General features: G+C 38.4%; 1 protein-coding gene across 1 annotated transcript in view; it reads left to right on the forward strand.

Annotated features, from left to right (window-relative positions):
* LOC122802344 (nucleoporin p58/p45-like) overlaps positions 1–24,816 on the forward strand; it is a 991,373-nt gene that overhangs the window by 8,011 nt on the left and 958,546 nt on the right. The window contains exons 2-3 of the mRNA XM_044071981.1: positions 7,664–7,734; positions 10,057–10,175. Of these exons, the coding sequence (XP_043927916.1) occupies positions 7,664–7,734; positions 10,057–10,175 (190 nt within the window). The remainder of the gene's footprint in view (positions 1–7,663; positions 7,735–10,056; positions 10,176–24,816) is intronic.

The following is a 24,816-nucleotide window of genomic DNA, read 5'->3' on the forward strand; positions in this document are numbered from 1 at the left end:
TTTGGTAGTTTTGGAGAACCAAGGGGCTGGTTTAGACCTACTTATTATTCGTGTTGGGGCATGGCAGTCTAGTATGGTTAAAAATTTAGAATTAAAGTATTTAACAGCGTCTTCTAATGGTAGGTGTTTCAGGGGTGACCAGTCGCAAGCTTTGAGTTTTTTTGAAAGCTGTTGGGGTTAAATTTTGTGCTAGACCTTATTTCTTTAGAAATGGTTGGGTTTGGGATGTCACTCTTGTACCAGATTAAGAAGATGAGCGAGTGATCGCTTATATCTTAAGGGAGGGTCCCTACTTTGTAACATTGGTGATGACTGTTTGTGAGAATCCAGTCTAGGGTGCTGTCATTGTTATTATGTTTATTGGTTCTAGTGGCGGGATGTAATTGTTTGCGTAAAACCATGTAGGTTGATATGGGTAGAAGGCTGTTCAGATGTGTAACACCTCCAGTTTATTTTAAAGTCACCAAGAATTATGGTTGTGGGTAGGTGGTGGACAGCCAACTTAGGATAGCCTCTAAGGTGTTGATATTGTTGCCTGGGGAAAGGTAGATACAGATTATGTAAATGGATTTCCATTTGTTGAGTTGAATTTTGGAGATCAGAATTTCTGCATTGATAGTTAGAGGAGGTTTAGAGTCTATGGAGGTGACTTGTAATTCAGATTTATATAAAATAGCTACTCCTTCACCTTTCTTATAATTACGGTAAAGTTTGAGGATACTGTAACCTGGGTGGATGACAGTAGTATCTTGTGTTGTTGGCTTGAGCCATGCTTCAGAGATACAGAGGGCATGTTGGTGGGCAACTTTATGCTTCGAATATGGAGACGGGCTATTAGGAGAGAGTTAGGGTGTCTGGTGACCAGATTTGCATTAATAGAAGTTGGGGTGTTAGGCTTTGTGGTAGTGGTAGAATTTGGGCCAGGGTTTGGGTGTATGTCACCATTAATTAGGGAGTGGACTTGTATTGCCAGAGTGAGAATTAAACCTTTGCATATTAGGTTCTGAGGTCTTTTAGCTCTGGGGCTGTAGTATGTGATGTGAGTCTATGAAATCTGGCTGATAAATACTTTGGTGGATAGGATGTGTGATTATGGCTATGAGGGATGATGAGTGTTGGTGTTGAGGTTTGTTTCATGTGGTTATGAAAGTGTAGGTAGTTAAGGTGTTCATGGAAAGTAAGTAAGTAGTGTATAGCTAAAATAGGTAGGACTGATAGTAGGAGTAAGAGTTTAAAGTGTGCAAGGGTAGTGTTAGGTGGCATTGTAGAAGTATTGTGTGTAGGTTAGTATACAGGTACAGGTGCAGAAATTGTTGGCTAGTAAAAGACAAAAACAGTAAAAAAAACTGAAGGACAAATGTGAGTCAGTGTATTTCTTGGTTATGAATTCTTATTAATTTTGAAGAACTGCATAAGTACTTGTGAAAAAGTGCTGAATATTACTTTTTACATTGTAAATCATTTCATTATTTCCCTACTTCAAATTGGTACTAGTTCCCTTTTTAATATTAGTTTGATGTCTTTTTGTTATGTATGAAATTAAGGCCACTTAATTTTACTTTAAGTTTAAAAGGTTAAACTATTCATTTTTTAAAAGTTAATCATTATTATAATAAATCTTAGTTGGCATAGTTTCTGATATCTTGGCATAGTTGATTAATGTACTATTATATATAATACAAGATGCAACAAATGACTGTAAAAAGGCATATTAAGGTACATTCTGGGTTTTTAAAATGGTCCAGTAGTGTGTTACTGATAGTGTACTTGATAGCAGCCAGGAAAGACATCCTATGTTATAAACAAAATATAAAAAATATAGCTCTTTACATATATACAAGTTACTATTGGAATGGTGTCAAATAATTGGAGTAATATTCACACTTTCACAAATTATATCTGGACCACACATAACTGGCATTCTTTTAATGCAAGTTTATATGCTAGGTTTCCTTGAAAAAAAATGACAGTCTGCTTTGTATTAAACATCTCATACAAGTAGTGCTTACTGAATCATTAAGTGTTATTTCTTTAAATACAATAGCTTTTTATTGGTTAAAGTATTTGAAATGTTTTTTTTTGCTATTTTTAGTGGTTTGGAGGGGTTTGAGGTGTAATGCATAGGTGGCTTGGATCACTTGTGAGCATTCTGTGAATTCTAACTGATGAACTGTTCATTTTCAAGCCCTTATGAAAACCATCTTGAAAAAACTTGGCATCATGAGCATTTTATTATGCTGTGGGAGAGCTGAAAATTCTAAGAACTGCCCAGATTACTACTACTGTCTTAAAGTATCATAATATTTTGATGATATGCTAAGATGTCAATGTATACAAGTTTGATAATGAATAAGACAGTGCGTTGCATTCTAAACCACTGTTAGTTATTAAATAGTTCTGAATGCTTGTACTATACCAAAAGGACAGTTTATATACTAGCCTATAGAAAAAATTTTTCTGATAAAAAAAAAAATTATAATTGTGTTCCTTGGTTATTGTCTCTCGTTAATGATAGGAAAAGTTAATATCACAGAACAATTTTTTATGGAAAGTTTGAATCTTAAAAAGGAAGATTTTTCAGATATTTGTTCATGTACTATTAGTCATAACTTTTAAGGAAAAAATAGGACTGATTCTAACGGTAGTATTAGGTTAAATAGTATCAGATTTATAAGGGTAAATATAAAATTTCTATTATGATATTCAACACTGGGGTTATAACTAAAATGTCAAACAGTGCAGGGTATAGTATACAGACAAATACAAAGAGATCAGAATAATTATGTATATAGTTAGAGTATAAATATGTTTACAAAAGTGGGAGCTTGGTGTAGTGGTTAAGGTGTTCACCTTATATGCACAAGGTGCAGTGATTGATTCTCACATGGAGTAATTGGCTGTGTTTGGAATGGCTCACAAGGGTAGTTAGTCTCGTAATAATTTATGAACCTGTGATCCTATAAACAACTTTACACACGGTAAATAAAATATGAAAAATATTAATCTGACCTATAAATTAATAATTATGAAAATAACAGTAGAATTCCTCCTGTAGTAGACCAAGGAGATAATGTGAAGTACTTGGAAAGATGATTGTAGAGATATTCAATTTGGTCCACTTATAATAAAGATTCAGTACACCTGTTTAACTTTTTCATAATAATTCACTGATGGGCTTTTTTAAGATGAGGCAAACTAAAAATATGAGACACATCAATATTAATTAGAAGGACAAGCTAAGCGTTGTTAGTCCAGTGGAGAGTTTGAGAGGTAGTTTGTTCATCTTTTACAACAAACTAGGAATAAGTTTACACCTTAGAATGCTTTAGGGTTGTATCATTAGGTAATTTATTTGTTTGAAAAGTTTTGTCCATAGCTGAAGATTTCATGTTGTTCCATATAAAGTATATAATACGTTTTGTACAAAGATGTGATGTCATTATACTTGTTTTTTCTCTTAAATGCCTGATTTTAAATGCAAATCTATTAATGTTAATGGATTGAACAATGCAGTAAAGAAGGGTAATCTGTTCAAATACTTGCAACTACATAAAGCTCAAATAGTATTTCTACAGGAAACACATTTACTTAAGATGTATATAAACTTTAAAGAATTATTTGGTTTTAGCACGTTCTGGCTTTTAAGCTAAAAGAAGAGGCTACCCTCATTTTATGGAAGAACTCACCAGTTGTACCTTAAGTAAAAGATACCTGTGTAGATAAAAGTATTGTCATAATTGAGTGGAACAGAAAACTATATGTTAGTGAACTGTTATTAGATTCTAGGAGTTGGAGTTTTAGATGCAAAAATTTACTTGGTCACTGTAGCCTACTACATGAAAGGTGAAGTCATAATGGCTGGTGATTTTTAACTGTCTTTTTTCATGCAAACATTCCACTGCAGATAGAAAGCGGAATCATATCTTCAGGCAAACACGTAACAAATTTTGTAAATCTAATGAATTTAAAGGACATATTTGAGTTAAGGAAAACAGAGTCACTTCAATTTACCCATTGTTCATATAGAAATGGAACACAAATATTGATATTTTATGTCTCAATCTGTTATCACATGTGAGAGAAGTTTCACTAGTTTCATGTCCATTACCAGACCATAATGCTATAATCTTTAATATTATTTTAAAAGCTTAAAGTTAACACATCACAGGAGATTACCAGTGTACATTATTAAAAGAAAATGATTCATTAAAATAGAATAATTCAAGGATTGGTATATTAGAGATCATACATTTCCTAGAAATAAACATGAATAGTGAAATATCTGACACTGTCCTGTGGGATTCACTAAAAGCTTACTTAAATGGAAAAGTTAAAAGCTGGTATAGTAATAAAACAACAGAATGGGACAAAGAATTGATTACACTACAGGACAAAATAGATGCACTAAAGTTAAATCTAAAACCAAATGACATTATCAGTTTAGTCTGAACTTAAACTATAAATACAAAATATGTTGAAATTCTAAATCATAAAGTAAATCATAAAGGCAAAACTTAAACTTCAAGCATATTCAGTAAACCCTTTAAGCATGCATAAACTTGTTCTTAGATCAAAGGGAATGAATAAATCATATCAAAGAAATTATAACATATAAATAAGAAAGAAAGAACCAATATTAATGCTATTCTTGGAGGCTTTAAAATATTTTATGAAAATATAAACAATAATACAGATAACCTAGATCTAAATAATAAAATAAGTGAACAGATATAAAAGATGGACCATTCACTTTAACAGAAATAAAAGATAAAAATAAAACGGCTAAAAAAATAAGGGCTTAGTCTTTTACCAGAACTATATAAAATACTACTGGATGATGCATTTAAATATTAGATAAGGTCTGTAGAAAAATAAAAACAACTGCTGAAGTCCCCCCTTTCATGGAAATATTCCCTTGTATAACTTATTTTAAAACAAGGTAAGGAGCCTGCAAAGTGGTTTTCATAAAGACCTATTTCACATTTAAATGTGGACTATAGCTAACAAAATTAATCTACTAAACTAATTTACATTGATCAAACTGGGTTTATTTTAAATAGACAATTGCAGTATAATACAGTAAGAATACATGCATCCATAGACTATGCAAATAAAAAAATGTATCATTAGTCACAATTTAGATAAGACTTTTGACTCATTTAATTGGTCATGCCAGTTTAAAACACTTGGTGTATCATTTCCTCATCTGAGTGAATTGCATTATTAATTTCTAAGTTGTAAAATAACTCGAGGGCAGCACCAAGGATCAAATGGTGGAAATTGAAAAAGGGTAATTGTGAGGTGGAGTTCAGAGAAAGAGTTAAGACTGGCTCTGGGTGGCAGTGAAGCGTTACCGAATAGATGGGTAACTACAGCAGAGCTAGTAAGGGAGATGGCTAGAAAGGTTCATGGTGTGACAACTGGAAAAAGGAAGGAGGGCAACGAGACCTGGTGGTGGAATGAAGTAGTACAGGAGAGTATACAGAGAGGTTGGCGAAGAAGTGGGTTGTCAGAGAGATGAAGAAAGTAGACGAGTATAAGGAGATAAGGTACATGGCAAAGAGAGAGGTGACGAAGGCTAAGGATATGGCGTATAAAGAGTTGTATGAAAGGTTGGACACTAAGGAGAGAGAAAAGGACCTGTACCAATTGGCTAGACCGAGGAACCGAGCTAGTAAAGATGTGCAGCAGGTAAGGATGTTAAAGGATAATGAGGGAAACATACTCACATGTGAGGAGAGTGTGTTGAGCAGATGGAAAGAGTACTTTGAGGTGCTGATGAATGAAGAGAATGAGAGGGAGAGAAGGTTGGATGATGTGCGGATAGTGAATCATGAAGTGCAGTGGATTAGCAAGGAGGAAGTAAGGATAGCTATGAAGAGGATGAAGAATTGTAAGGCTGTTGGTCCAGATGACCTACCTGTGGAAGCATGGAGGTGTTTAAGTGAAATGGCAGTGGAGTTTTTAACTAGAATGTTTAATGAAATCTTGGAAAGTGAGAGGTTGCCTGAGGAATGGAGCAAGTGTTTTGGTACCGACTTTTAAGAATAAGGGTGATGTGCAGAGCTGTAGTAACTACAGAGGGATTAAATTGATCATTCACAGCATGAAGTTATAGGAAAGAGTAGTGGAAGCTAGGTTAAGAAGGGAGGTAATGATTAGTGATCAGCAGTATGGTTTCATGTCAGGAAAGAGCAGTATAGATGCGATGTTTGCTCTGAGAGTGTTGATGGAGGAAGTACAGAGAAGGTCAGAAGGAGTTGCATTGTGTCTTTGTGGATTTAGAGAAAGCGTATGACAGGGTGCCTAGAGAGGAGTTGTGGTATTGTATGAGGAAGTCGGGAGTGTCAGAGAAGTATGTAAGAGTGGTACAGGATATGTACAAGGGTAGTGTGACAGCGGTGAGGCCTGCGGTGGGAGTGACGGATGCTTTTACGGTGGAGGTGGGATTACATCAAGGATCAGCCCTGAGCCCTTTCTTATTTGCAGTGGTGATGGACAGGGTGACAGACGAGATCAGACAGGAGTCCCCGTGGACTATGATGTTTGCAGATGACATTGTGATCTGTAGTGAGAGTAGGGAACAGGTGAAGGAGACCCTGGAGAGGTGGAAATATGCTCTAGAAAGAAGAGGAATGAAGGTCAGCAGGACTAAGAATATATGTGTGTGAATGAGAGGGAGGATAGAAGAATGGTGAAGATGCAGGGAGTAGAGGTGGTGAAGGTGGATACGTTCAAATACTTGGTATCAACAGTTCAGAGTAACGCTGAGTGTGGAAGAGAGGTGAAGAAGAGAGGACAGGCAGGATGGAGTGGGTGGAGAAGAGTGTCAGGAATGATTTGTGACAGACGAGTACCCGTAAGAGTGAAAGGGAAGGACTACAAGAGGGTAGTGAGACCAGCTATGTTATATGGGTTGGAGACAGTGGCATTGACAAAAAGGCACGAGTCAGAGCTTGACGTGGCAGAGTTGAAGATGTTAAGAGTTTTACAGGGATTAGGAATAAGTATATTAGAGAGTCAGCCCAGGTTGGAAGGTTTGGAGACAAAGCCGGAGAGGCAAGATTATGTTGGCTTGGACATGTGCTGAGGAGGGATGCAGAGCATATTGGGAAAAAGATGCTAAGGATGTAGCTGCCAAGCAACAGGAAAAGAGGAAGGCCTAAGATAAGGTTTACGGATGTGGTAAGAGAGGACATGCAGGTGGATGGTGTGACAGAGCAAAATACAGAGGACAGGAAGAAATGGAAACAGTTGAACCACTGTGGTGACCCCCAACAGGAGTAGCCGAAAGAAGAAGAAGAAAATAACTCTTGGGCTTATGTTAAAATATATTCTTTTCCTTCTAATTCCTTTAAATTACAATCTGTTATCACCTTTAATTTTTGCATTAACTACAGAACCCTTTACTAAAAGTATTAGATCCTATAAGAACATTAATGGCATCAAAAAGATTTTGAACTAAAGATTCAGCTTTTTGCTGATATTTTGATAACAATAGAAAATGCCAGGGATGGGAATAGGATAGAGATGAGGAACTGGGTTGCTTTGTGATTCAAGGATAGGAGCCAGAGTATTGTGAGTAGGATAATAAAAAATAAAAGTAGCTTGTGGAGTACCACAGGGAGTTGGTTTCCTGGTCTGTTTCTCATGTTTGCTTCAGACACGTTTGAAGGAGCAGAGAACAAGATCACTGCCTTTGCTGAATAGAGAGGTGTTACAGATGAGGAGGAGGTGAGAAAATCTAAGGAACAGTTTTGAAAGGGAGACAGTTTGGCTAGAAAGTTGGCAGTTAAGATCCAGTATGACAAGATGCAAAGTACTGCACTTGGGCTGTAGCAACCCTAACCTTAAGTATTAGCTGGGAGAGAGCAACTGAAAATAGATTAGTAATAGATTTGGGTGTGATGGCTTCAAACAAATGCCCAACACTGACCGCCTCAAAAAACTCCAGCTTTACTCCGTAGCATATCGCCTACTCCGAGATGATCTCTGCCTAACATATAAAGCTATGTCAAACCCAGAGCTGTTGGACAATGCTACACCTAAAGAAATCCCATTCCCTCCGAGCTACATGCTCTAGGGACCTAAACCTTGTCACCACAATAAACAGGACATGCTGGAGGGGATAGATTCCTGTCCCAGAGACTTGCCATACTCTGGAACAGGCCACACATCTATGTCAAGCAAAGTTCTTCATTAGCAGTCTTCAAGAAAAATCTTGAGTGGATGGGTAATGGGAAATACACCCCAGGGATCACTTCTGTGTCTCTGCTTGACAGTGGTACAGGAAAATAACTTTCTTGGATGGCATAAGCCAGGGAACCTTGTTGTCTAGGGTTACGTAGGTCCTTGGGCTGATAGCCTAGTACCTACCTATGATCCCAACTGTATTGGGCAATGACAAACAGAAACTGAGAAGGCAGTGACAGTAGTAGACAGTATACTGGGAGTATATCCTCTCACGAGTACAACGCAGATGGATGAAGGTACTGCTGCTTTACAGGGACTGGCTAGATCACAAGTTATACTGCCTGCAGATCTGGAGGCCATACCAACAGTGATGTTCAGACTGCTGAAGCAAGTCCATTAAGAAAAGACAAGGAGCAATGTGAAGGTGAACGGTTATCACCGGAGACTAGATGAGGTGTGACTTTTCTCATCAGATGTTAGAAAAGAAAGGGAGTATGTGATAAGGGTGCAGAACATCATGGTGGGGAGATATGAAGGAGTCACTGTGGAGAGAAAAGATGGAAGAAGGGTACAGAAGCAGCAGATTATAGAAGCATACTAATTTGTGAATCTGCTTAAGTATTTTTTCCTGTTGATGTTTATGGGTCAATGGATTTTACTGTTGGGATGGAGGGATCATGGAATGTGTCAACAGAGTGATGATGAATGCTCACTAACTTGGTACACAGCCACTTCAAGCTGTTATGCAGATGTAATCTACTTAAATCTTTTATCAAAGCCAGGGTCAGTGTCCTAATGGATGTCATGTCTGACCACAGGTTAGACAACTATAGGTTTGGCTCCTGCCTGGCTTGGGTGACACATTTTTGGCTGGCAGTTGGTACAGAAGATGAAGGCTGTAAGCTGTAGTTACTGTGGTTCAGGGTTTGATTCCCTCAGCATCATCTCATACCTTTCAATTGTACAGATTTTTGCAGAATATCCAGAGTTTTGCCCTGTATTTTTGGTCAGTTTTTAATAAAATTGTGACTTTCTGACAAATTAGTGGCACATCATTAAAGATTGAAGTTAGAAAATAAATGATAGACATGAGTTTCAGACTTAATACCTTTCAGAAAATTCATTCCAATACACAACCTTTTATTCTCTTAACTTTCTAAGTTTGTAACATCAATATTTAAAAATTGTCCCCATTTTTGGGCCTTTGTCCCACTTTTATTTTTGGCTTGTCCAGATTTCTTACTCTAAGAGGTTGAGAGGTATGCCTCATCTGCCTGCTGGTGTGACCTTGAGCAAGTGTTATTGAGCAAGAACAGATATTGTTCTTTGGTTACTCTTGAAAAGGAACTGTCTGCATTTGGCCTTCTGGGTTGTAACAGATGGGTGTATCAAGCTAGTGTGTGTTCTACGGAGGAGAGCAGCTTATGGATGGCAGGTGTAAAACAAAAAAAGCTTTTAGTGGTTCAGAAATGGCACGTGTTGTTTTCACTGTTCTGTATGACTTAGGTGCTCATTAATTGAGAGAGCAGGGAACAAGATTATTCCCTTTAATGATCAAATATGTTGCAGAGTAGGAGGAGATGAGTGTCTAAATAATAATTCTAACTGGGGAGTAAGTTGACTGTTCACTTACACAGTAAAATGTAAAACAGTAATGTGGACTTGAGCAATTAAATGCTCTACAAGAAGGTGCATTAAATATTCATATGAAAATACCCCATTCTCAATGTTTTTTTTTTCCTGAGTTTAATTTCATATTATTTGAAAACCTGTTTTTCAGGACATGCAAATACTGTTTTTTTTTCTTTTAATTAAAGTGAATGTAAGGGAAAACAGTTTATATTAATGTTTTCTTTTCTGTAGCTATTTCAGAGTACTCGTAGAACAGTTTGAAGTGCAATTACAGCAGTACCGACACCAGATAGAGGAACTTGAAAATCATATTGCAATACAGGCAAACAGTTCTTACATTGCTCCTCAAGGTAGGACATGAATGCTTTAGTGACGGTAACAGTTCAGTGACCAAAAATGAGTAGTTAATCTGTTTATGCCTGCTTACCTCTTAAAAGTTAAATTGTCAGTTTGTAACAACCATGTTACTGCAGCATTTTTTTTCAGTTTGTTGGGTTTTTTTTTATTTTGGTGCAACTTGCAAGTTTTGACACATCAAGTTTATAACTCCCTCTGACAATTAACTCATCAGATTTTGGCAATTGTTTCTCTGATTGTTGAGAATGTGCAAATGATGCTTCTGCCTAGAACTTGCAGAACATTTTGTATCATTTATTTTTTTTGCAAAGATATTTTACATGCTTATTGCAAAAGTTGTATAGATGGTGTCATCTTCCTAATTATGTTTGTAACAAGCCAAAATCTGTTAAACAAGACCTTTAATGTGTATGTTCAAGTAATTGCTATTGCCTTTTTCTCAAGTCAGAAAGTCTTTTTATGCATTTACATGCGAGTTTGTGTCCAACTAGTTGATGTAAAGCATTAGGATCTGTTCAGTTAAACAGTAAACCAATGAAAAAAAATACATCATGAGTAGCTGTATTAAATATTCATGTGAAAATTTTCAGTTTTCAGTATTTTTTACTGTGTAATTTCATATTATTGGAAATCATTTTTAAGGGAGAACTAAATGCTGATTTTAGTTAACAGTTAAGTATATTTATGATACTATTTTCTGTGATGATAGAGAACAGATCTGTCTGCTGTGAACAGAATCTGAAGTTTGCAGGCCGTAATATTCAATACATTTGTTATATTTTTACAGTTTTTAGTAATTTTCTTGAAGATGTTTGAGTTAATAATTGAAACCTTTTGTAGGGTGGTATTTTTTTGTGTTTAAAAAAGCAAGGGGCAGTGGCATTTTAATTTGTTTTAGGAAAAGTCACAGTTCCTACTTTTTTACTTTTTGGATTCTTAACATTATTTTTTACACATATAGGAAAACCATTTTTAGCCTAACGTCAGTAAATATTTTCACCCTCCAAATATTTTCACCCTGTACAGCCAATCAGGTCTTTAACATCCACCTGTTCTTTCACCCATTTTCCGGTATCCAGGAATGCTTTGAGAGGTCAGTGAGAGCTGGGGATAAACCAACATTTTACTGGGTTTAATTTTTTTATTAATCTGTACTCTTCTCCTTTTGACTGGCAAGCAGATAACCTTGCCTGTTTAGATGAGTCCAGAGCATGTAGACACTAGTGCCCATTTTTTGTGCCTTGCTGGATTGAATGCTCTCATTGTCTAGGCTTGTGCCTTAAATAACACTTTTTGTGCACAGGTGCCCACCTGTGGACTTCTCTTGATGAACTTCTGTAGAATGACCTTCACCATCCTTCCACATATTGGGGGGACTGCTCCTGGCTGCTTCATTCCTTACTGCAGGGCCAGTCCTCCAACTCCTGGGCTGCTACTTGAATAAGATCATTTTGGGACTAGTCAAAGCCAATGATTTGCTCCCTGAGGCTTGTTTGTACACAGCACATTGTATTCTTTACTTAAACATGTTCATGACATGTCTTTCTAAGAAAAAGTAATTTTTATGTATTTGTTATGAGCTAAATCTAATGAAGGTTTGCAGGATGTCTGATTTTTAGTGCATCTTCCTCTGTTTTGGACCTCCTCTTATCCAGGACTGAAGGTAAAAAACACTATTTCCTGGGCAGGATATTAGAGTAACCAAATGTAAATATTTTCTTAATGTCTTTACTTTTCCAAGTAGAAATGCATTGAACATCATCTTTAATTTGTGACAGCTCTCTGTAGTCTAAACATTTAACTATTCAGTTGGGAACAAGAAACAGCCAGTCACTTTGGCAATGTCATTTTCTGTGCTCACGTTTGGGTTAGCCCACATTCTTTTTCCTTTGCCCCAGCTAGGTTTAGTAAGCTGTCCTTCTCCCTTTGAGGCACAGCACTTGTCTGGCACCTGTTAAGGTACTGATGCAGGTGGTGCTGTGAAACTTGCATATAGTCTTTGTTAATGTGCTCTTTGGGTACTTCTGGTCCCCCTCAGTTTTCTAGTGGAGAAATTTCTGTGTTAACATTTCCCTGTTTTATGAGGGAGCTACCAGAAGACTGCTGTATGAGCATTTCTGAGTTTTTGGTTTTTATTTGTTTGCTTATGCTGTCTTTTTTTATTTAGTTCTGTTTTAATGTAAATATTTTTTCTTGTTTTAAAGTTCTAAATTAAGACAGAAAGCAAATCTTGCAGTTCTTTCTGAAGTATTAACTACTTTTGCTCAGATGGTTTTCTTTTTGAGGAATTAACTGTTTCAGATCAGATGGGTTTCTTGAGACAGCTGTCAGAAAGATTAGTTTGTGCATTTTTCAGATCTTCCCTCATCTTTTTAGTATTGCGTTCGTGAGCCAAGTAGCTTTTTGTGTACACCCCTTTTGCGAGGTGACATTAAAAGCCCCTGTCATTGCCTTTATTTACTTATGCTGATCAGTAGAATATCATTTTGTGAAATCCCTTCCCTTAAACTAAACTTCATTTACTCTCTTTCATATCTTCTCATCTAGTAGATGTCCTATTCCTGTGTTGCAGTATTCTTGTTGTGGGATTTTCCACCTGTTGCAGCTGCGTGGGATGTCACACAAAGCGCCTTAAACCAAGGTCATTAAATGTGACATCTGCATGCACAGTCCTCAGAACTTTTCAGCCGCAGATGACTGATGCATTGTGCTTTGTTCCTTCAACACAAACGTCTAAAACGTTAAGTACCCCCGTTGTTTTTTTTCTTCTATTATCTTGCTAAGCTTAGTTTGTTGTAGCTTGCCATAGCTGATGTCATCAAAAAAGAGTAAATTTAAATACGGGCGCCAGATTCTCCTTAAAGACTCGCATGACTGCTGCATTTTTTGCTTAGTCTGAGAGCACAACCACAGTGTTTGTTCCATTTGCCAATCATTTGTACCAAAGACCCTGCGCAGCCATCTGGCCACCCTTAATCTTTATTTGGAGAACCAACGGTTTGAACGTTTAGCCCTTAAGATGGATCCCACCTCGGAGGCATCGCCAGAACCTCTGCATAAGAAGGCCCTCTTCCTCTGCCGCTACACTACCGGACGCCCCACCAACTTCTGATTTAGAAGTTGAGGAGTGCTCGGAAGAACAGTCTACTTCAACAGCGACTTTTGTGGAAGCCGTTTTGCAGCTGATGACCGGCACATCCCCGGAGCCAGCCCAGACCCTGGCTACTGTTGTGGTTGAGGGGGAACCGGACATAGCAGAGCCTCTGACCGGGATCCCTCCTCTGGAAGCTACTTTTGTTATATCTGTATCAGACTCCGGGCCTATGCCTAAGTCCACTCCATCCAAAATAAAACAAAAGACCAAACATCTGACCAAGACTAAGGAAGGCCTACCTGACTGGCATTCCTTCACTTCCTCTTTGATGCAGGCCTTTATGGCCCTTAGACCTTCAGCCTCATCTCCCTCTACTCTACCACTGCTAAGTCCTAGACCTGTTTCTGCTTCTTCTCTCCCCCCACCAACCTCTCAGGATAGGGAAGAAGAGCAAGACACTGATTACTCCTCGTCTGAGGAACCCATCTCTCACACCTCACAAATTGCTGCCCCTCAGGAGTACTCTTCAGATGAAGAATTTATTGAGGGAGGATATTACATTTGGTGAAACTGTTACCAAAATTAAAGAATATTTCAGATGGGACACCTCAATTGTCTGAAACCCAGGAAAGATACTTTGAACTGTTACAGGTAGAATCTCCCTCAACTTCTGCTATCCCACCTGTCATCCCTGCATATATGGATGATTTTACCTGTGCGTCTAAGACACCAGACTCTCAGCCACCCACCCCTAAATGCCCAACCCCCCCCCTGCAGACTGTGATTGTCACATATCCGGACAAACAATCCAGACTCATTCCATCTGCCTCATTCTTACCCACTAACAAAGATAGCAAATCTATGGAGAGGATTGGTAAGAATTTCTACACCTCTTCCACTTACGCTTTTAGAGCCATCAGCTGTCAAACTCATATGACCAAATTTGCTTTGGACCTAGTCTCTCAAGCTGCCACTTTACTAGCCATTACTCTTGACTGCCCCACTAAAGCTGACATTTCTTCAAAACTTTCGCTGGCTGCCCAAGTAGCCAGACACGCTATCAGATGCAGCTATGATGCTGCAGAGACTTCTGCTCACTCTGCAGCATCGCCCTCTGTTCTCAGGAGATATTCGTGGCTTAGACTTCAACACCTACCAGAGGACTTTAAGTCTAAGATCTTGGCTGCCCCCTAGACCCCAATTTCCTGTTTGGAAAACGGTCTGAACCTGCAAGAAAAGAGTAAGGAATTACAAGACATCAAACATTTATTGATGTCCCCCATCCCCAAATACTATAGGAACTACTCGACCAAGAACACTTTTGTCAGACGTATTCCAGCCCCTGCTGGATCTGCCTCTTCCAGGCCTAGAAGAGGTACCAGAAGACTAACCACCTCCAGGAGAGCTGCCCTTCAGCCTCCCCCAAGGCAGCCCTTTCAAAACAGAGGAGGCCCCAACAAAGCATGAGTGCCTTGCCCCCCTACCCCTCTCTGCCTGTCTGTTTTACTGCCTGCCCTTTTGGAAAACCATAACCACAGACAGATGGGTCTTTGCCATCATCCAAAAAGGATACATCCTTTCCCGGAAGGAGAGACCACCCCTAAGAAGCATTCCCTTTCCCCCAGAAGTCAAAGGCATCTTTTGCCACAAGTCCTGACAAACCTTTAGAACTTGGGTACCTTAGAACCTGTCACCTCAGGACAGGAAGGAAAAGGCTTCTATTCTCAACTGTTCCTGGTCCCCAAAAAGGATGGACTATGGAGAGACCTATCCTAGACCTTTCCTTCCTAAATCTCTTTTTACAGGTGTCCACCTTCAGAATGTTGCTCTCTAGCCTCCTCCCTCTCATACCTTCCAAGACTTTCATGGCCAACTTGGGCCTAAAAGAGGCTTACTTGTACATTCCCTTACTACCCTCTCACAGAAAATAGTTACATTTCTCTGGACTCTCTTGTAATTTCTAATTTACTGCCTTGCCATTTGGTCTGTCCACTCTGTGTGTTCACAAAATGCCTGGCCCCTGCCATTGCCCATTGCAGAACACAAGGAATTCAGATTTATCCCTATCTAGATGACATCCTGATCCTGGCACACTGCAAAGAAACCCTTTCTGCCCATCTGCTGTTCACCATGGCCCTTCTGCAAAATGTGGGGTTTACCCTCAACCTCCCAAAGTCTTCCCTGTCCCCAAAGCAAGACAAGGTATTTCTGGGTTACAGAATCAGGACAGACCTAATGAAGATTTTTCTACCCCAAGAAAGTCAGTTCCCTGACCTCCCATTTCAAAGCCCTGCTGCAGACCCATGTAATTACTGCAAGGCAATTCCCAAGTACGCTGGGCCTAATGGCAGCAACCATCCCTATGGTTCCACTTGCCAGGCTGCATATACAAAAGCTACAGAGGTATCTAAAAAGCATTTGGTCCCAACACCAGCATCCTCTGGAAGAAGAAATCACACACTTACCCTGCCTAAAGGCAGAGGTCCACTGGTGCATTCAACAAGTACAGCTCAATCCCGGCCTTCCCCTTCAGCCCACACTTCCAACTCAGGTAATGCATACAGATGCGTCAGACTCAGGATGGGGAGCCACCTTGGCATCCTACAGGGTTCAAGCAGCATTGCACCCTTCACTAAAGGCCAAACCAAACACATCAATGTGAGAGAAATGACAGCAATTCTCCTGGCCCTGAAAACCTTCAGTCCCCTGCGTCTACCAGGTGTGCTCCTAATAGTTACAGACAACACCACAGTTGTGTGGTATCTCAACAAACCGGGAGGGACAAGAGCATACCTCTTGTGCAGACTAACATTGCAGATATGGGAGCTAGCCTCTCGCCACAACCTGTCCCTGCAGACATTCTACATCCCCTCTTAGGACAATAAACAGGCAGATCTTCTGAGCAGGACATCCTCCCCGCAGCACGAATGGATGCTGGACAGGACAGTCTTCCTGGATATAGTCCACCGGTGGGCCAGTCCTCAAATAGACATGTTTTGCATCCCCCAGAACAGACTACAGACCTTCTGCACCAAGACCTACTATCCTCTACTACCCCTCTAGTCTGGAGAGTAGGCGTTTTTAGCATCTCTTGGAAGGGGAAATTTCTACATGCCTTTCCCCCCTTCCCACTGATTCAAAAAGTCCTCCTGAAAATCTTGTTGGTGACTCCCTACTGGCCAAGGCAGCACTGGTTCCCCCTACTCCTCAATCTAGCTAAGGGCTGTTACCACAAGTTACTCCACAAGGTGGACCTTCTGACACAACAAAAGGGAACGGTCATCCACCCACACTTGCAGATGCTGTCACTGACACTGAGAGTGATAAACTTTTAATTCCCTTCAGGCACCACTACTCGAAGGATGTGCTTTCAGTCCTGAGGGAGGCCAGGAAACCTACTACTAGGAAAATTCTACCTATCTAAATGGGAAAGATTCTCAAAATGGTGTCTGGACAAGGGTGGAGACCCATGCATTGCAGACCCCACCCCCCCATCCTAGCTTACATGTGTCAACTTGTAAAAGGTGGACTATTATACTCTTTAGTTAAACAGCTCTCCACAATCTCAGCCTGCCTACCTCCCTCTAGAACCCCCCCCCCACTAGTCAGGCATGATGTTAAGCTTTTCTTAAAAGGGGTCCTACACATTAGGCTTCCAAAAAAACTCATCCCACCATCCTGGGACCTGAACCTCATTCTGGAAAAGCTAACCCAGCACCCATTTGAACCTTTTGGAACAGCTACCCTTCAGATGTGTACAGGGAAGTCCATCTTGCTAGCAGACAAATTGTGCAGGTCCATCTTACCCCTTCATGAGTGGACTCTCAACCTTGTTGTGGCAAAAGTAATTTTCTGTCGATGGGACCAGCCATGCTGCAATCACATTGCTTCCTTTCTCCACTCCAAATGCAACAGGTACTTTACCCTGATACTTCCAGAGGGGGAATCACAGAGAGACTATCTAGTGTATGGTTGGACCCCTGGGCTGCAGTATGCTTTTCCTCCTACCCACTTGATTCCCAAATTTCTACAATAAGCATCTTACCGAGTAATCCTCACTGCTCTGTTCTGCCCACATCAAGTATAGTTTCCCTTTCTGTGGCTTCATCTGGTGCATCCTCTGCGTGTTGGATACAAACCAGGATCTCCTTCCTCATAGGATTCTGCTAGAAAGGTGTGTGAGAGCAAGTGGAAAAGATTCTCCCTTTGTTGCTATACAGAAATAATTAGACCTTTTTTCAGTACCAATTCCACCTATTCTAGATTTTCTTGATTCCACATTTAACAGTGGTAATATTTCCTGTGCAGCAAAAATTCAGCTCGTAGTTGCGTCTAATTTTCACATAATCATTCCCCTTTGGCTTTATATAATTTATGAAAGGCTTTCCGTAAAGATGTCTTTTTACTCTGACCCTCTCAATTATGGACCCTGCTCCACCCTGAGATTTAAATATAATACTTCAAACTCTGACCTGTCCCCCATTTGAACAACCTGCCGGAGTAGACTTGAAATTTTTGTCTTGGAAAACTTTTTTTCCTGGTTGCAATCACGTCAGCCAAATGAGTATCAGAACTCCAGGCCCTCTTGTCTAAGCTACCATTATCTAATTTTTCACAAAGACAGGGTGTCTGTCTACACTAATCCTTCATCTGTACATAGGTGGCTTCAGAAACAGTTATGAAGCAATCCGTCAAACTCAGTTTTCTTCACAAATTTTTCCAACAAAGGAGAGTACATGCTGCAAATTTAGGTGTACATAGACGCATCTGATTCTATATTCACTGAACAAAAGATGTAGTAAAGTCAGACCAGCTCTTTATTTCCTTTTCCAAAGCCAAACTGGGTAAATTTGTCTCAAATGTGACTTTTCCCAAGTGCCCCACTGATTGTATTTCTTTTGTCTGTAAGAAAAATGGATTGACACTTCCTAAGCCTCATTCCACTAGATCTGTGGCCACATTCTCTCTTCTGGTCTAGAGCTTTAATAGGTGATATTTACAGAGCTGCTGTTTGTTAACAGTTGTATCTTCATTGCACACTACAAATTGGACATTTCTATCTAGAAATAGAGAAGTGTTTGGCTCCACTGTCCTCCAGAATATCCTTCCATGAGGACCACCCTGGGGTTTATGTAGCTGGGGACTGTACCATTGTTTGAGGAATGGACAAAAAAGACAGCATCCGATACAAAAGATATGTACTACCCATAACTATGCTTCAGTGTTGTCTGTTTACATCCTTCCTCAACCTCCTGTCCTCCAACTCTCTTCCTAGTTGAAACTTATTTCCTGTTCTCCTATTTCAACCTGAGTATTTTATATTGCCTGACTGTTGACTAACTCCAGCTTTTTCCTCTTTCTTTATGCATTTTTTTTTACTGGAATGTTGTTTTAACTTTTTGCTGTATTTTCGCACTTTTTAACTGGCTGAAGGGAGGGCAAACTCGATCTGAGGTAATCCTTGCTAGAAGGGAGGATTATGGGTAAGGGGAGGAGCTTGAGCCGCAGAGCCAAGTCTTTAGTAGTTGGATCAGAGACGTATCTGTTGAGGATGGGCAGAAACAGCACAGATGCATAGTTATGGTGTGTACATAATTTTCTGTAACCTGAGTGGTTACGGAAAAACTACTGTAGCGCATCTACGTTATCTACTGAAAACTAATAATTCCTGACTCTGATCAGGGATGCAAAAATCAATTAAAATTCAGTTCTTGAAGGGAATTTTAAATGGCCAAATGTTGGCTTAGTAAACAACTCAGTGCCTGAAAGATTTAACTATTTCAAACTTGCTGTAGCTTATGTAATTTGGTGAAGTATATCCACATTCAAAATATATGTTAATTAGATATTTAATTTCCACAAATGTGTGCATGTGCAGGCATGAGCGTGCAGACATGCAAGTATGTCCTGCAGTTACAGGCACTTTTACTGACTGCACCTCAGATGTCTCATTGTGATCAAATAAATGAAAAAAAAAAGTCAAACAACGCAAGGCATTGCACACTCCCTTAACGTTTCTTAACTGTCCCTTAATTTGTTTGAAGTCCCCTGATTTGCCATGTACTTTTGCTCTCTGTCACAGAATATTTACGTTGTTGGTAAGTCACTGAGAATTAGTCAGTCAGTAATGCCAGACATTTCATACCTGCTATTTAGACAGCATGTGCTGATGGACTTCCTGTGGCAGTCAAAAGACAGAGGTATGCGCTAGTCTGCTGTTCCCTCTCTCCTACGCATGCACAAACATACAGATGCACATTACTTTTATGTCTCTCTTTTTAAATTGTAAGCTTACTAAACAGTAAAGATGTTTGCTTTTTTATCAGTCCAAACTTCATGAAGCAGCATGTTGGTTTTATACCTGGCTGTATCTATACATTAACAATTTGGTGAAGAATGTTTGATGTCCTTCCTTAGATCACTGTTGCAGTCAGTATTGTTGGGTTATTTCACAGAGGTAACCTCAAGTCCGGCCAGGGTGCTAAACAAAAAAAAATCCATACAACTGTGCATCCATATGACTTTAAGCCTATGTATGTAAGGGTACATAAGCGAATGTATGAGCAGAAGATCTATAGACTCTCATCACCAGCCTGAACCCAGGTCTGGCACCCATCTGTTTTTTGCATATTTTTGGTGTTACCACTGCTTTCCCTCAATCAGATAAGTGCTCTTTGGGGAACTTTCCTTTATTCTTGTTGCCCTGGAGAATCTGGCAAAGGAATGAGTGGATCAGAATGAAAGACATGAGGGCAGTCATTCACACTTTGCAGGTGTTTTTACACTTGTGGAAGCCAGGTCCTGTCAGATTATAAACCTGCAGCAGAGTAGCTGTGTAGTATGTAAACAGACTGTAAAAGCAAATCTGCCCCCGCAAGCAGTTTACATTCCCTCCCAGGGCAATGTCCTGGCTCCCTGGAAAACCCTCATGAATGGATGCTTAACATTAATGTTTCTTGGACGTATTCCATGTCTGGGGTATTCCTCAGATATCTCTAGTTGCTTCAATTCACAAACAGCTCAGGCTGTTTTGCTCTAGGATCCCTTGCCCCCAGAACTAGTGGACAGATGTAGTGTCTATCTCGTGGGTGGGGTTCTTTATACCTTCCCACCACTACCCCTTAATCCTAAAGGTTCTGTAAGATATAAAGGGATAGACTGAAAATCTTGCTGGCGACTCACTTTTGGCCCAAGTAGCATTGGTTCCCCTTCATCTGGCCAGGGGTCATCATCACAAGTTACTGTACAGAGTGCACTTGCACAGAAAAGGAGTTCTCTACTCAACCTGACATTGTGGATGATAGAAGCCTGGTGTCTAAAAGGGATTAAATTCTGAGGACATGTTCAAGGTTATCCAGAGGTGAGAAAAAACCATCACTCAATGATCTTGTATATCCAAATGGAAAAGATCTTCAGTCTGGTGTCACAAAAAGAGACCATGCTAGTCAGACTATACACTACGTGAGCTCATAAGAGCTGATCTAGCCTATTCCTCTGTCAGTAGAATCACAAAATTGAAGTGTACAGCAGAAAAAGAAGGGTACTAGTTTGCATTTAAAAATTACAGTAGTCAATAAATTAAAGTTCAGACACTACATTATTTCTAAACTGGTTTTCTAAGTCTCAAGTCAAGTTTGGCCTCAGTGGTTGAAAGTAGTTAATATGGTATTTAATTACATTTGAAAACTGAAAGGGAAGAAATTGTAGCCTCTCATCAAAGAGTAAAATCATTAAGCCACTGGACTCATTGCTATCCACCTCAGTTTTCAGGAAAGAGTAAATTTTTTTTTGTTTCTATTGGCCCATTTCCTGCAGCATCATGTCCCAGTTATATAGTGGTTCATAGGATCGCAACATTTCTAACTGCTGTTGGTTACCTATTTGTAGTTAGGAGGGAGTCATAGATGCAGACTGCCTGAGCTTTCCAAGTATTTTCTCTCCAGCTTTTTATTATTTTTTATTCTGATTTGTTGGTAATGGTGTATTCATTCAGACTGTGTTTTTCCAGGGAAAGTAAATTGTAGAATGAAAAATATAATTGTCATAAGTTAATTTTTTTTTTTGTAACAGAAGAAATCTTAAGATCAAAGCTTTGAATCGGATGCATGTGTTGGGTTTCTTTGTTGCTGATATGGTAGCTTTAGCTTCACACTTGAGTATTTCCATTTCTTTCAGATAATAAGAAAGTCTGTTTTTATCAGAACCAAGGTTAAAGATGGATGTTTATTTCCATTAGATAAAATCTGCATGCAGCTGTGTACGACAACATAGCCTATATTTGTGAAAGCCAAAATGTCAGGTATTTATCTGGAACTGTTTAAAATTAGGAATGGGTAAAGTAAGTCTTGTTAAACCTATGTTTAGAGCAGAAATAGTTTTCCTTCGGTAATAAATAGTGTTGTATATTGAAAACAAGTCCTTTTATAAGACAAGAAGGTCTGAAGCAGAGAAATTGTCAGATATGCCGTCTTTGCATTGAACAGAAGTTACTGTGTAGTTGACTATTTTAACTTAACATGCTGAAAGCAGTACTATATATATATATATATATATATATATATATATATATATATATATATGTGTGTGTGTGTATGTGTATATATATATATATATATATATATATATGTGTGTGTGTGTGTGTGTGTGTGTATATATATATAAGTTAGTAGCCTGGTAAGTACAAGTGAAACGTACATTGCAAGGGTGTATGAGTATAGGAATGGTCCATTAGATCAGATCACTTGTTGGTAGGCGTCATGTTCCTGGAAGGCAGTTTTTGTAGTAGGTAAGCTTGGTTGCGGTCTGTTTATTCCCCAGGGCTCAGCCTTTGGTGGCTGAGGCCCTAATCTAACTTTAAGACAGTTCTGTTTGATCTCTTTGGTTTCCTAAGCAACACCAAGGGACTGAACCCCTTCTTAGCTCCTGTTTTATCTGTACTAGATTGTCCTAGGAAGATTTGTTGTTTTGGGCTGAGGTTTACATCCTTTGAAGTCCACCATACAGCTATTTCCAGTTTTGATGAGGGTTTCTGTTCTTCCAGATGCTCGCCTTACTACCTTTTTAGCCTGCAGCTTCAGCAGGCCTGAAGTTTTTCTTTCTTGGAAGACTTTCCTAATGGCTCTTAAGCCACCAGAAGAGTTTCAGGCATACAGAGGTTCAACTAATAATGCATGCATTTAATATTTCCCAGAGTATCATTGACTGGCACTGTCTGTTCCTGTATGTCAAAAGTTTGGCTTCTGAGTCTTCAGACTAACCTCAGTCAGTATATCTGCTTGTGTTCCTCTGATTTTATGTTGAAAAAAGTCTGTCCATAAGGATAGCTAAATTTTTGTTGCTTTCTCTAAAAGAAAGATTAGTCAGAAACTTTCAAAAGTACCGACTGATAACCACACAACCCAAAGGCTGCAAACAAAAACAAAGTCCAATACTTAACAACGTTGCTCCAATACAATGAAGGCTGTCCCTTTATCCACGTACCACACTGCTTAGGTAATCCAAAAATCGATCTCAAACGGATATTTTGAAAAGTTTATTGTGACCAAAACGTAAGATACATAAAATAAAATACTTTAAACACATGAAAAGAAAAGTAACTGATTTAGCGCTTTCATCTCCTACACCGGAGACTTCCTCAGAATCCAGTTACCATTGACAAACCTTGCATTTTATATCACAGTATTATCAACCAATTGGTTGAGAATTGAGCATTTGTGTAATTAATTGCATATGATTATAATTAAAAGGGCTAGGCTTCAGTAGGAAATCTATGCAACACTGCAAAAAACATTGTGTGTAATAAAAACTGTTGAACAGTACTGTTGTAATACTAAAAGAAACAGTATAAATAGGTGCATATTGTTTTTATTAAAAACCTTAAAATCACAATTGATGTTAAGATGAAAAAATATACGTATATATGATTTTATGGATAATATTGTGTTTACTAAAACCATCCCTGTCCAAAGATTTTTATAGGTGAATAAATAAGTAAAAAACATTTTATTAAATAACTGTATGTAAAATGTACATATGTATAAATGTATATGTATGTCCCAATATGTGTGTATGTAAAAAAGGAATAAATATAATTAAATGTATATTGTAATGTATGAACTATAAATTACATATGTATAAAATATAAAAATATAAAATATGTATATAAATATATATAGTTGTAATATAGAAATGTATGAATATGTATAAAGTACTGATAACTATGCAAATTGAGTAAGAGTGAACACATTAAGCAGAAACCCTATCTTGTTAAAATTCGTAAGAAACCAAATATTGAAGCTGTTGAATTTATAACAACAAATATTGATAAATATTATTAAGTTCAGTAAATATTAATATTGAAAAATTATTAAAAAGTATTAATTGTTAAAAATTAATAAAAATGAATAAAAATTATTAGTATTTAAATTGAAAAAAAAAAAAAATATATATATATGTATTAAAAATATATATGTATATATTGAATATATTGAAAAGTTAAAATCATTATTAAAAACTTTAAAAATATAACTAATTTTGTTCAACTAATACTTGTTTTTCAGGCTTCCTTTTATTGTTCTTCATTCTACCTTTTCTTTGGGTCTGCTACCAATGTTTTTAATGCCGGAGTTATAGAGATGTGGTCATTTAATCCTTTTCCACTACATGCGTCTAATCTCAGCTGCCAGATCATTTCCCTATACTCTAACTTTGTCTCCCAATCGCCTCCTCTATCCATGGGTTCAATTTCCACGAACACCCAAAATTTAAAATCTGCCTGTTTGCATACCAATACATGCCTGTATAAAGCATTATTATCATTGTGTTTGTTGATATCCCTGGTATGCTCATATATTCTATTCCTAAGGTGGCATTCAGTTTTGCCTATATAATAGCTCCAGCATGCCTTACAAAACACCAAATATACTACTCCTTTTGAGTAGCAACTATTATATCTTTTGGCTTGTAAAGTTATATCCAGACTTGGTATTCTAATTTCTTTCAATCCGGCAATGTATGAACATTGTGCACACCTACTACATTTAAAAGTGCCATGCCTCTTGCTGGCCCCACTAGCTGTGGTTGTTCTCTGTTCAGTCATGTTCTTAATATTCTTGTTCCTTCTAAAACTGTATTTAATATCACATTGGAATACATCAGTTTTCGTTGCCATATTCCCGAACATTTCCCAAGTATCATTAATGCTTTTTTTTCAACCATTTTACACCTTGATGGTATGTGATTGTCATATAGGGTGTAGAACTTGCTACAAATAAATTCTGAATATTGAAACTGTTCTTACTACTATTCCTAACTATAATCTCCAAACACCCATCATTTGTTAACAAAGGATTATATTTATTACCTCTTTCTGAAATTACATATTCTTTAATAGGGCTAATAAAATCCATAGGGTAGCCTCTTTTGCAGAACATTTTTTCTACATTATTAATTTCATTTAGAAATTCTGCATCGTCTGAGATCATCCTGGCCATCCTAATCATTTGTTCTTTTACAATATTCTTCTTAAGTTGATAAGGATG

The sequence above is a fragment of the Protopterus annectens genome, chromosome 5.part0 (genome assembly GCF_019279795.1).
Source record: "Protopterus annectens isolate FY-2018-M chromosome 5.part0, PAN1.0, whole genome shotgun sequence".
NCBI classification, from domain to species: Eukaryota; Metazoa; Chordata; order Ceratodontiformes; family Protopteridae; genus Protopterus; species Protopterus annectens.